At 42.3% G+C, this 12539-nt stretch overlaps 1 protein-coding gene across 1 annotated transcript in view; it reads left to right on the top strand.

Moving 5' to 3' along the window:
• Nucleotides 1-12539, top strand: part of LOC104966777 (AT-hook-containing transcription factor) — a 36846-nt gene that overhangs the window by 3112 nt on the left and 21195 nt on the right. Inside the window, exons 2-4 of the mRNA XM_010796064.1 lie at nucleotides 9710-10298; nucleotides 10951-11737; nucleotides 11822-12125. Of these exons, the coding sequence (XP_010794366.1) occupies nucleotides 9938-10298; nucleotides 10951-11737; nucleotides 11822-12125 (1452 nt within the window). The 5' untranslated portion in view covers nucleotides 9710-9937. The remainder of the gene's footprint in view (nucleotides 1-9709; nucleotides 10299-10950; nucleotides 11738-11821; nucleotides 12126-12539) is intronic.

Raw genomic sequence — 12539 nt, 5'->3', positions numbered from 1 at the left:
GGGCTCCTTATTTTCATCTAAAGTAACACACAGAGAATCAGCACTTTGGAAACAGGGCTGAAACAGAGGGGATTATGGGTAATGCTGCAATGATCTGCTTGGTGTTTGGAGACAAACACTTCAGAGACATGTCTGTATATATCTGAGACCTGTAATATATTGATTACACTTTGCAATACAGATTATGTGCAACATGTGAAATCATTCAACTGTGCAATACTCATATTTCTATAAATATAATTTTAAAGTGGCAAGAAACTTCATAAAACCCTAATTCCCCCTCGGATAAATCAAGTATTGGGATCCTTCATTCAGGGCTAAAGTGTGTTGAGATGATCAGAAATTGCCACCACTAAAAGGTTGCCAGTATATTTTTAAACAAGGTATACCTACACCCACACATCCCCTCTGCACACACACACACACATTTATCTGAGGCCTCGTTTTCATGGCACGAGGGACTTCTTGCTCGATGAGACTCCGTATATTTTCTCATGAATATTCGGTGTGAAACAGACTAGCTCCAGATGTAAGCATTAGACAGAACTGGGCCACGTTTATAATTGGAGAACTCCATTAAACTTTAAACTTCCCTGAGTTTAAGGTCTTCATGAGCGTATCCACACTGCTGATTTACAGAGTCCATATTATGCTTTGTTGGGGTGTTCCCTTCCCTGTAGTGTGCTGTAAAGGTTTTAATGCATGTAAATGGTCTGCAATGGCTTAAATCCCTGTGTTCCGTCCAGAGGGAGCTTCTCTCCAACACACTTTATTCACAATATCATTCAAAAACATGTTGAAATCATCATGGAGGATCTGTACCAAAAACATGACCTTTCGTTAAGTCTGTATACTGTTTGTCGACCAGGACTTCTCTGAAGCACCACAAGACTTCATTCATTTCAGATATTTTGCCTCTTACTGCACATTGGAAATTTTACTAGTCCATATAAAGATTTCAACACATTTTGGTGTGCAGCCCTAAACTGGAGATTATACGTTTTTACAAACAGAAATTCGATTTTTTAGTCTTCAGTGGCGAACCGTGTGTATCACAACTGGACCTTCTGCAGACACACTCACCCCCCACCGCCCCCCCCCCAGCATTATAATGCCCGTCTTTTCACTGAATTGTCGTCTTGAAAAGGGTACTCACAACAATTCCGCAACAACTTCATCTTCACCTGTTGCACTTGGCCATTTCCAATGTTAAAAACAATAAAACAGGAGGAACACAGGGAAACTCTGAAAGGAATACGCCCAGTTGGCTACAAATCAGTATATGGATTGGTTGATGCGCAACTGTCAGTCCAAAGGTACGCTTCTGCATTCAGTGCAACGGCCAGGGCATTCTATCAAGGATGTAGATGATACCTTGGTTGAAGGATATTCTACCCCAGAGGACCCAGAAACAGATCTGATTTGGGTTGCTTTCTTTTTTAACACAAAAACGCACTGAAAATGCGTGCAGGGTGCCGAGAAGGACAAACAAATCAAAGTAACACTGTAATATTACAGATCAACGACACAGATAACCAACTCTCATTTTCATTTTATTGGTTATATAATTAAATTCGATTTTTTGTTTGTTTTTTTCTGAGTTGTTCGCAAGGGTATTCTCTGAATTACCTTGAAGGCCCCTGACGGTTCGCCACTGGTAATTAAATTAAGACACGAGAACAGTCTGCATCGATATATTCGTCTGCCTTCTTTGTTATGACAAGCTGCAATGAGGCAAATAAAGCACACACACGCTGAGTGTGATAATAAATCGGCCAACGGAAATTTGATGCTGCCAACAAAAGACGAGGTCGCTTGATAATCTCCAGGAGCCGTGAGTCAGGAGCGTTCTGGGAAACAAACTAATGTCACAGAGGAGTAATGAGCGGAGCTTAACATCTGGAGAGAGTTACGTCAGAGTGGTTAATAACAGCCTGCTGGAGGCAAGAAGGTTCACTGATAAAACTTATTTACCAGCTCAATCTATTGACCTACTCGTGATATTCCGTTACTACAAGGTTAGCACTGGGGCTTTTGTTTCGTAATCTGTGGTCGTTCCCATTTTAGATCAGCTGATTGCAGGACAGTAGGTTAGGGCGTCAAAGTATTAAAGGTCCCCTATACTGTTTTGTTGCATCAATATGATTATAGGTCTCAGTGATATACTAGCGGAGAGCATGTCTCTGAGTTGGCTGGAAACCAGCCCAAACAGATCGATTGCAGCAGTTACCCATAATCCCCTCTGTTTCAGCCCTGGTTTCGCAAAGTGCTGATTCTCTGTCTTGTTACTTTTAGATGAAAATAAGGAGCCGCGTCCCCACGCGGCCCGTCTGAGAGGAGATTTGGGTTAAGAAGAACCCACAATGGTGCGTCTTAGGAGGAGATTCAGGTATAAGGGAGGGGCGGGGTTACCTTTGGTTGGTGATTGGAGCTAATGGTTACACAAGACAACACATCGTTATGACAATCACAAAGTGGCCAAAATCTGATCAGCTCCATTTTCAGACAGGTTTTCGTATATAAAATGGATCAAAAACAGAGAGAGAATCTTTGTTCTGAACTTTCAGTAGTCTCTTTCCACAGAGGGGACACATGTTTGATTTGTACGAAGAGGACATGGAGAAGAGGGGACCACTGTTGATGAAGAGAGACATGGAGTAAGAGGGGACACGTGTTTGATGTTAGAAGAGACATGAAGAATAGGGGGACACATGTTGATGTAGAAGAGACATGACTAGAAGAGGAAGACACAGGTTGATGTAGAAGAGACATGGAACAGAAGAGGGGACACATGGTTGATGTAGAAGAGACCATGAGAAAGGAGGACACAGGCTTGATGTAGAAGAGACATGAAGAAGATGGGGACAACATGTTGATTGTAGAAGAACATGGAGAAAGAGGGGCACATGTTGAATGTGGAAGAGGACATGAAGAGAAGGGGACACGTGTGATGTAGAAGAGGACATGAAGAAGAGGGGACACATGTTGATGTAGAAGAGACATGCGGAGAAGAGGGGACAATGTTGATGTTAGAAGAGCATGAACGAAGAGGGGACACATGGTTGATGTAGAAGAGGACATGGAGAAGAGGGGACACATGTTGATGAAGAAGAGGGACAGTGGAGAAGAGGTGATACCATGTTGATGTAGAAGAGACATGAAGAAAGAGGGGACAAATGTTGATGTAGCAAGAGACAGAGAAGAGGGACACATGTTGATGAAAGAGACATGGAGAAGACGGGGACACATGTTTGGACGTGTCAGAAGAGACATGAAGAAGAGGGGACAAATGTTGATGAAGAAGAGACATGGAGAGAGGGGACACATAGTTGATGTAGAGGAGACATGAAGGAAGAGACATGAAGAAGAGGGACACATTGTTGATGTAGAAAAATATATTGAAACAGTGGATTGCATCAATAGGGGTTTGGGACATTTAAAAGCTCCCTTTGGGGAAGTGTATGGAAACCCACTTCTACGGTGGGCCGACAGGGTGCAAAGCGGCGCGTACCAACGACCCAAAATCCATTTTCCATCAGGAGAAAACTTGCTGGCCAGCTTCAGAAACGATGAAATATAAAAACACAATTGTTCGCAAGGAACAGAATACATGCAAATGGAAATATCTCCACCAACTTGATGAACATGGGGCAAAGTTTTCTAAAAGCGCTGCATTAACGAAAAAGCAGCGCATACTGTCAAAACGCTGCACAAATTTTACATATGTTGACTTATTGTCTCAATTAAAGTTAGTTTCAATATAATAATGTATGTTCGTATTGATAAATAGGAATTAGCGTGAAACATTATTTAACAATTGGCCATGGCTTATACAATACGAATACAATGCTTGTTAAAACACCTCACAATCCTCCCTTTCTTGCTGTTGTTTACTGAACAACGTAGGCCTTTATTCTGCAGGCTTCAGATAGCTATTGGGACCCATTTTTAAACTTGTTCTTGTGGAATTAAAAACTGAATTCAAAATGAATAACCTGTGTTCATCATATTATGTTGCTCTGGATGCCAGCTGAATGCCTGCAAGGGAAAGATAGCAGAAACAACCGAACAAACAGATGATCTTGAGGCTCTCAAAAAGAACTGATTGTGTCGTCTGCTCACCGGTCTCTACTGCATGACAAATATTTGCCGGCCATGTTTCACTCTCTCGTTCACACGTGGGGTTATTGTCTTCTAGTTCACCCACTGCCTTTCACCACCTGCCACTCCTTTTACACACCACGTTATATCGAAAATGATCTCCACAAATATCCATCAACCCCATTAAAGCTAAGTCACCGCTGGCTACATTTTGGAAGCTACAAATTAGCATTACAATTTGAAGGTCATACGGAGGAGATAAATGGACCTCTCACAGGTTAATTTTGGGACAACCTCAATAGCATTCAGAAACAGCATGAGGACTTCAATCATATGGCGTAGCAATTATTCCCAAAGTGTTCCTGTACATGGACGGCGGTTTAACTTCTAAACTGAAACGTGGTAAACAGAGGTTTGGGTAGAATGAGTGGGAGTTAATCAAATACAAAATAAAGATGCATTCAAAGCCATAAAACGGATCCAAAACATGATGGTGATGCAGTCCCAGGTGTGCCTCAGTTCCTTTAGAAACCAGCATGAGTCAGTTTATTCCAACTAAATAAAACTCTGTATAATTCATAACATTTGATATTTGAGCCACAGGTGCCGGTAGAGTCGGTGCAGACGAGTCCAAACCCGGACAGTGAGTTATGTGCATTGTACCACTTCCTGTTCCCTCGTCTCAGAGCCAATGGTGATTTTCTCCATAGGATTTTGTTAAAATAGCTGGAAATAAGGTCTGTGGTTGAGACACATTGGAAGAGACGGATTCACGGTTTTGTTCTACGGACATTAAAATCCATCAGGCAGTGACCCCCACTGTGTGATTTCTGGAAGAGGTTGACCGTGTCTGAAAAACGATGGGGTTGTAACAGAGTGGCTCTGAATAGGACTAACAGAAGTCGGTGGAGGCCGTTGTACGTTCATTACGCCCGAACACGTTAAACACTCCCTCTAAGTTTGTTTGCCCTGCTTTGTTTTTTTTTTTGCTTCTGCTCTGAAAGCAAAAGTACCTTGCCTCCTGCAGACTGTTAAAACAAGACGCTTCAACTTTTACCATTTTGAATCTGTGTTTTGAATTATGGATCTTAGGCTTGTGCGTGACGTTGAAGATCGTGGCTGGCTTTGGTTCGTTCTATAGCATACACGTTAGCATTTTGCTTTCTGGCGATTAGATTTATGATTCAGATCAAAAAATGATAAAAGTAGTTAGACATGTAGATTATCCGCTGAAACAAACATGGCATTTATTCAAACAGGTGTTTCGTTTTCCACAGATCTTATTTCGAGGCAATTTTGCCAAACTCCTATGGAGAAATCCTGTTGCTCTTTTGTCGAGGGGAACCAAGCAGCTTACTTCCTGGTAAATACGTCCTCCCTGCAGCGCCTATATGAGGTACAATTCGCAGTGGTCGAATCGGATGGTCAACAACTTTTAGTCCAGAGTCAGATATCTCAACAAGCTGAGTCAATGAGTTGGATATTGCATGCATAACCACTGTTCATGTTCCCCAGAGGATGGAATCCTATTGTCTTTGTTGCATGCCTTGTACTTTTCACCTAGAGGCCACAAGGAAGCCAAAAACTTTAAATATCCAGGAGGAAATTATCTCAAAATGCTACTACACGATACGATACAACTTTATGTCTGATCAAGTCTCTACATCTTTCTAGGCATCACAGCCTGCTCCCATTTTCAACAAGACAAAGAAACATACTAAGAAGATGATAGAAGAAACAAACATTAATATACTATAACAACACCGAAGTAAGTAAACAGGTGGGTGTTTTACTGGTGTATTTTTATATTCGTTAGGATTAATGGTGCACAAAGATGTGCTTCAGCGTAACTTTATTAATATGGTGGTCGTTGTCAGTTGCCAGTTGTTGAGCTGTTAAAGTAGCTTATGTGAAGAATAAACCAATAAATAAACAAAACAAACACAATCTGATCAGTACAACTGTGCAGGGATCAAAGGAAAGTTCACTCTGCGGTCAGTCAGTGCCACCTGTTGGCTGTTCCGATACCAAAAATGACATAAATCACGTGGAAAGCCCAAGCAAAGCGGAGAGGAGTAATGTCTTTGTGGTATTTTTTTTCTTTGTGAATACCTCCAAAAATACACCGAGGAAACAGTCTATTCCGAGCAGAGAAAGAGAACACATGATATAACTGACAGATGGGACGATGGTCAGTTCATTCTCGAAAAGACACATATCGACCCCAAAGGGATCTCACATCACATCTCGTCGGCGACACCTCTGACTTCCTCTTGAACCTGAACAATCTAAATGTGATCGACGGATGTACCGACGTCACTGTTGACATGATAACGCGCAGCAAATGAGAGCTCATTACAACCCTGAGCCAAGTCAGTGAAGTATGGATGGTTGCCAGAGAAATTGATTTGCATGTACAAGCATAGCGATGAGGCTTTGCGGAAGAAATGTGGGTAGCCTGAGGAAAAACTCAGATTCTCAAGGAGGGTGAATGATAAATGGACTATACTTATCCAGGAAGCACTACATTCACAAATGGACCAATCATAATCAATCCCACCAAATCCTGGGCAGGACACACTTTATTGCAAAGAAACTCCATATTTGAAACTCCATAAAACGGGCTTTTTAGCTGGACTGCTCCCAGACTCTGGAACTCCCTCCCCGCGCAGCATCCAGGACGAGTCAGACCACCAGATCAGCCATATTCAAATCCCAATTAAAAACCCCACGCTGTTCAAATCTGCTACTCCACTGTAGTGCTCGCCCACTTATTATGTTTCATTTGTGTCCACTTAAATGTCTCCTCCATTGATTTCCTGTTTCTGTTTTTATCATGTTCTGTTGCCTATTAGCGTTTTCCTTTTTTTAACAAATTGTACAGTGTCCTTGGGCTGTCATGAAAAGGACGCCCTAAAATAAAGATGGTATTTTATTATTAAAACCGCCATTTCAAAAACCCTGTATTAGGTAAACATCTGACATTCTGTGGAAATGTCCCAATATAATTAATAATAATATAATAATAACTTAGTATTTATATAGTGCTTTTTGCTGAACTCAAAGACAGCTTTATAGTATGAGGGAGGGTAGGAAAACAAGACAAACAAGGAACACCAAGACCATAGCAAGGAGCAAACAAGGACAAACAGAGAGACAAAACAAGGATAACAAGGACAAACAAGAACAAACATGGACCAAACAGGGACACTCAAGGACAGAACAGGAACAAACAAGGACAAACAAGGACAAAACAGGACCAAACAAGGACAAACAAGGACAAACATGGCGACAAACAAGGACAAACCAAGATAAACAAGTACCAACAAGGACAAACATGGACAACAAGGACAAACAGAGGAAAAACATGGACAAACAAGGACAAACAGGACAAACAGGGACAAAACAAGGACAAACAAGGACAAACAAGGACAAACAAGGAAAAACAATGGACAAACAAGGCAAACAAGGACAAACAAGGATAAACAAGGACAAACAGGGACAAACAACGGACCAAACAAGGACAAACATGGACAAACATGGAGAAGCAAAACAAGACAAAAAACAACAAACAAAACAAAGAAAAACCAATGAATTATAATAAATCGAAAATAAAAAGGCAGATTCAACCACACAACCACTCCCTTCCAGGAAAGACCTTTGGCATCATTATCTGTATTTAGGTCAATATTTAGAATTTCTTCAGAAGTTCAAATTCATCAATTTAAAGCAACAAACAGAAATTTTAACTTGGATCTTACCGCACTAACAGTACTACATAGACCTTCTGCATATCATTTCATAGGAACAATACTTCTTCAACAACCTTATTATAATAGATCCATTCCTTTTCAATAACAATGGGAGCAACAAACTACATCACCCCATGTGACCAAAACACAGTCTTCTCTACGTCATCAGTCAAAACAGGGCAAACCAACTACAACTACTAGATATTCATAGAAAATTTTTTCAATACACAGAGGGAAAATGATGTCTGACGTGTCTGANAGAGTCTCTAACACACACACACACACACACACACACACACACACACACACGTGTGTGTGTGTGTGTGTGTGTGTGTGTGTGTGTGTGTGTGTGTGTGTGTGTGTGTGTGTGTGTGTGTGTGTGTGTGTGTGTGTGTGTGTTAGAGACTCTGTAAGAAGCATCAGGCTAATGATCTTCTTGCAGTAATCTGGGATATTGTTGATAAAGACGCAATGAGAATCAGAGTGCTACTGAATGTGCTTTTTTAAAAGAGCTCTTATTTCCTTGCTTTAAGTTCAATATTTCCGGATAATGACGCTTCTAAGGGTCTGTGACCTGGTATGTGGTCGGGGTTTTTGTATGTGCCTGCTGCTGATACTGCTTCTAAAAATGTAATATCCTGAATATATATCTGATCCTTCATTTAAAAAAGTGAAAATATGTGCACGTATCTCAGGAAAAAGGTGTTTTTAAAATCTATAAAAGGGGACGCCAGATAGGTCAGTGCGCGTATCGGTATCCACTGCCAAGTACAGGGGTTCGTCTCGTGAGCCCATGGACATTTCAGGCAGTGTCATCCCCTCTCTCTCCACCTTTCAACACTGTATCTCTAATAAAGGCACTCTCTGGCCGAATAAATATAATAACAATTATAAAAGGATAAATAGATTATGTAGAAATGGTGCTGTTACACTCTAAAATTCCTTTATTAAATGTTTTATAGAGATGGACTTAATGACCTTTGAAAATGTGTTTTAAGATTATTTAAGTATACATGTTGGTGTGAGGCTCTGGGATTTATGTTAAGACTAGTCAGAGGTCACAGACGCTGGAAAGCACAGCTCGTGTTGTGTGGTTGCCATAGTGGCCGTTGCATCTCTAGGCCAGTTCTTGGGGGACTAACAGTCTAATCCAATCTCCATTAGATGTAGGATGTGTGTATGTTTACTGAGTTGTGCAACCTGAAAGCACAGGATGTAAGGAGGGGTAATAAATTAAACAATGACTTAATGTCACTTTGGATCCTAATCTTTGAGTGCTGCGTCTCACATAGGATGTCAGACAAAATGTGTCATACTGTGACACCACGGCAAGTGCATAATGAAATAAATAACCCACATGGACTGTACGTTCGCCTGAAACATTCTAATACAGTTTTGCTTTAGGCATAATATTTATTATACATACCTGAAATAATTCTTAATTGTAGGGCTGCAACTTGTTATTCAATTCATGATAAGCTAATCAAAGTTAGAAAATTGCTTCATTTTAACAGCCAAGGTTTGGAATATGCTTAAATTTGAAATGAAAACAACCCCACCACTAAACTACTTTGAAATCATCTGGGGTCTGACACCGTACATAGACTGGACCGGAGCTCAGCATTAAATAATCACGATCAAAACATACATTCATAGTAACAAGAAGTGATGACAAAAGCCTGGAAATATTTGGTTACGGTACATTCAAAGTGCTTTCTTCCATCTTGTAAAGCTGTAAGCATAAACCCATGCAGAGAGTGGTTTGTACAGGAGGTGCAGTGTTATATCAGGATATGACCACCCTGTGATGTAATAAGTTAAACATACTAAACTGAGAGTACCATTTTGTTTTTCAGGGACTGCATTCAAAGAGATCCCCCCCTTCCTTAAGACTGCAGACTGACCGAAAGCTCCTCCTTAGCTCTACCTCTGGATTGTAACCCCTTTTCTGACATGACCTGTAATCGATGACCTTCTGCAGTCATGGCTTTGAACGTTTTCCTCACAGATCAACAAGAAAGGATGAAGGACGCTTCAGTGTCAGGCTAAGACCATCTGAGGTCACAGCTGAGGCCTAGAGGAGAATGGAGAGAATAAATAACACCAAAGCTGGGGTGATTTGCTGGACCCCTGCCCCGGCCCCCAGCTCGCCCACCAGCTCTGTGATATATGAGGAGGACTGGGATGGTGAGGACGAAGAACAGGCAGAGAAAAGCGACGACTTTGATAGCCAGATGGACGAGAATGGCATCATCGGACTGTCTGAAGCACTGGAGGATGCAGAGTTGGTTGACTCAGATTGTAACTCAAACTCCCGTGGACCCCTCACCCCAGAGGAGGAAGACCCTAGTGGGCATGAGAGGGAGACGCCCGAGGAGCTGAGCAACAACCTGAGTGAACATCTGTCCCACACCGAATCAGAAGAGGACAAAACTCTGTCATCATGTGAGTCTTTCCTTTGATGTATTCTAGATCTGGTAAAAATGCACCCAAACGAATAAACTGCTAATTCTTTTAGCTCATCAAACCTAAACTAAGACTTTAAGTAGCTGCACGAGAAACCCATGTTGTTAAAAGCATACACGTTTTTTCCTAAGTTTGAACCAAAAGATATAGAGAAAACAAATAGGATAGGACTTCTCAAGGCTACCATAAGTCCACAATCACTCTACCAATACATTATACTGAATTGATTGGACTCGAGCATGTCTTAAAGCCGAAGCCAATGTCATCATGTTGCCATTTGGCTTTTGTATTATTGGCTGTTTATTGGCTATAATACCATTATCGTACACAAACCTAAGTTTATCATCACTGCTATCTGTTTTTCCATCTCTACCTCAAGGTCAAATATCGCTAAGCAAAGTAGGTCTTTGTGTGGATGGGGGTTTTAACAGTTTTTGAAATGTACAGCAAGTTCCTGTCAATTTGGACATAGTTATTGGGCGATACCAGTTGACCCTCTTCAACTTGAATGTATATCTTGCAAACACACTTTAAGAGATTCCTTCAAAGCTAGACGAGCATGACCCCTATCTTCCCTTCCCTGTGTTGAAACCTGTCTTCACCTTTCTCCATAACTCCATGTGTTTGGCAGATGAGAACTTGATTGAGAGCTTTGAAGCACAACAGTTGGCTAGAAAGGTCGGGCAGAGGAAAGAAGAGCCGGGGAAAGAGTGTGTCTCTGAGTGGGAAGAATACACGGAGGAGAAAGATGGAGAGGTAGCAGAGAAGAGGAGTGACAGGAAGAGAGAAAACGATCAACACAAAAGAGAGATTGGAACTACCAACGGCTTTTCTGAAAGCCATACTTCCAAAGAAGAGATTGAGAAGACCAACTCTAAGCCATATTGTGGTGCTCACCTGTCAGAGAAGGAACCTGTCAGAGTCTCCACTCACCACCGCAGAATATCCCACCCTGCCTCCCCTCTCACAGCGCTCCCCTTCCCCCACCTTCTCCACTTCTCCCCTGAGGAAATGGCTGCTGCTCAGGGCATTGACACTGAAACCTTTCCAGACAACAGCGCTGCTGAAAGTCTTCCAGAATCACACCGCAGCCACCTAAGCCTTGAGTCCAGTCCTCGCTGTCCTGAGGTAAAGCCCAGGGCTTCTCTTCAGCTGGCAGACATGTTCTCTGATGAAGGAACCTCAAACCATTGCAGTCGAGTTAGTACATTGCCCTCAAAGGGACAAGATAAGTCTGATAAACAACCAAGTCCCTCACCAAGGAAGTTGAGGCAGCCATCTCCTGAAGCAACATATCCACAGACTCGATTCCTCGGCACAGCCAAGTCCTTAAAGTTCAAACAGAAAACAGCGAGTCCTGACCGAGAGTCGAGGATACCCAGACCCAGGAGTAATGCTGCTGAGGTGGACGAGTCCAGGTGACATCTTGTTTTACCCCACGTAATGCTGCAGCTTTTCACACATCATCATGCACTCACCATGATTTATATTTGTATTTCCAGAAAAGGGCCACCGAGTTATCGCATACCAGACTTCTCCAACGTGGAGCCCAGGGTCTTTTTCCCAAAAGATGGTTACACCCCCCCTAAGAGTGCACGCTGTTTCAAGAGAGAGTCCTTGTCCCCTGGGCCCCCCTTCATGTTCAAATCCCCCGCTGACATCGTGAAAGAAGTCCTGCTGAACTCCCACAATACATCTCCTGCCTCATCAGACTCCTACAAGCCAATCAGCAGTGCCCTGAACTCCAGCGTGCCTCAGGACTTCAGATCCCGCTTGCAGGCCTCCGACCTGCTGGACCAGCTGCAGGTACAGTCAGAGGCTAAGAGACCATCTACGATAGCTGCCTGAACCTGAGTTTAAAGAAAGCTTTTCAACGATAGTCTATTACGGTACGTCCACACAGCAGCTTTAAAAAAATCTTCCAACGCTTCTCTGCCCATTGACTTTGAATGGGAGTGACGTCACTTTGCCTCGCTTTTCGCCGAACTGCATTGTGGGGAAGCGAAGCGAAGATTTACAGGATTTTCAGGATTCAAAAGTTGAGCAATGTTCAACTTTTGAAGCTGAGCTGGAAGCGTCAGCCGATCAAATCCCGTTTATGCAAATCTGACAGTTCAAGCGCTAGCCATAGTAGCCAATCAAACCGCGTGCAAGCTGGGAGAGCCAGACCGCAGTTCATTTCCTCATATTCCAAACGAGAAATTACGGTAGCAAATCACC

This window comes from Notothenia coriiceps, unplaced genomic scaffold (genome assembly GCF_000735185.1).
Source record: "Notothenia coriiceps isolate Sejong01 unplaced genomic scaffold, NC01 NC01_scaffold00037250, whole genome shotgun sequence".
Taxonomy (NCBI): Eukaryota; Metazoa; Chordata; class Actinopteri; order Perciformes; family Nototheniidae; genus Notothenia; species Notothenia coriiceps.
Note: the sequence above shows the minus strand (reverse complement) of the source record. Positions and strands in the feature narration are given on the sequence as shown.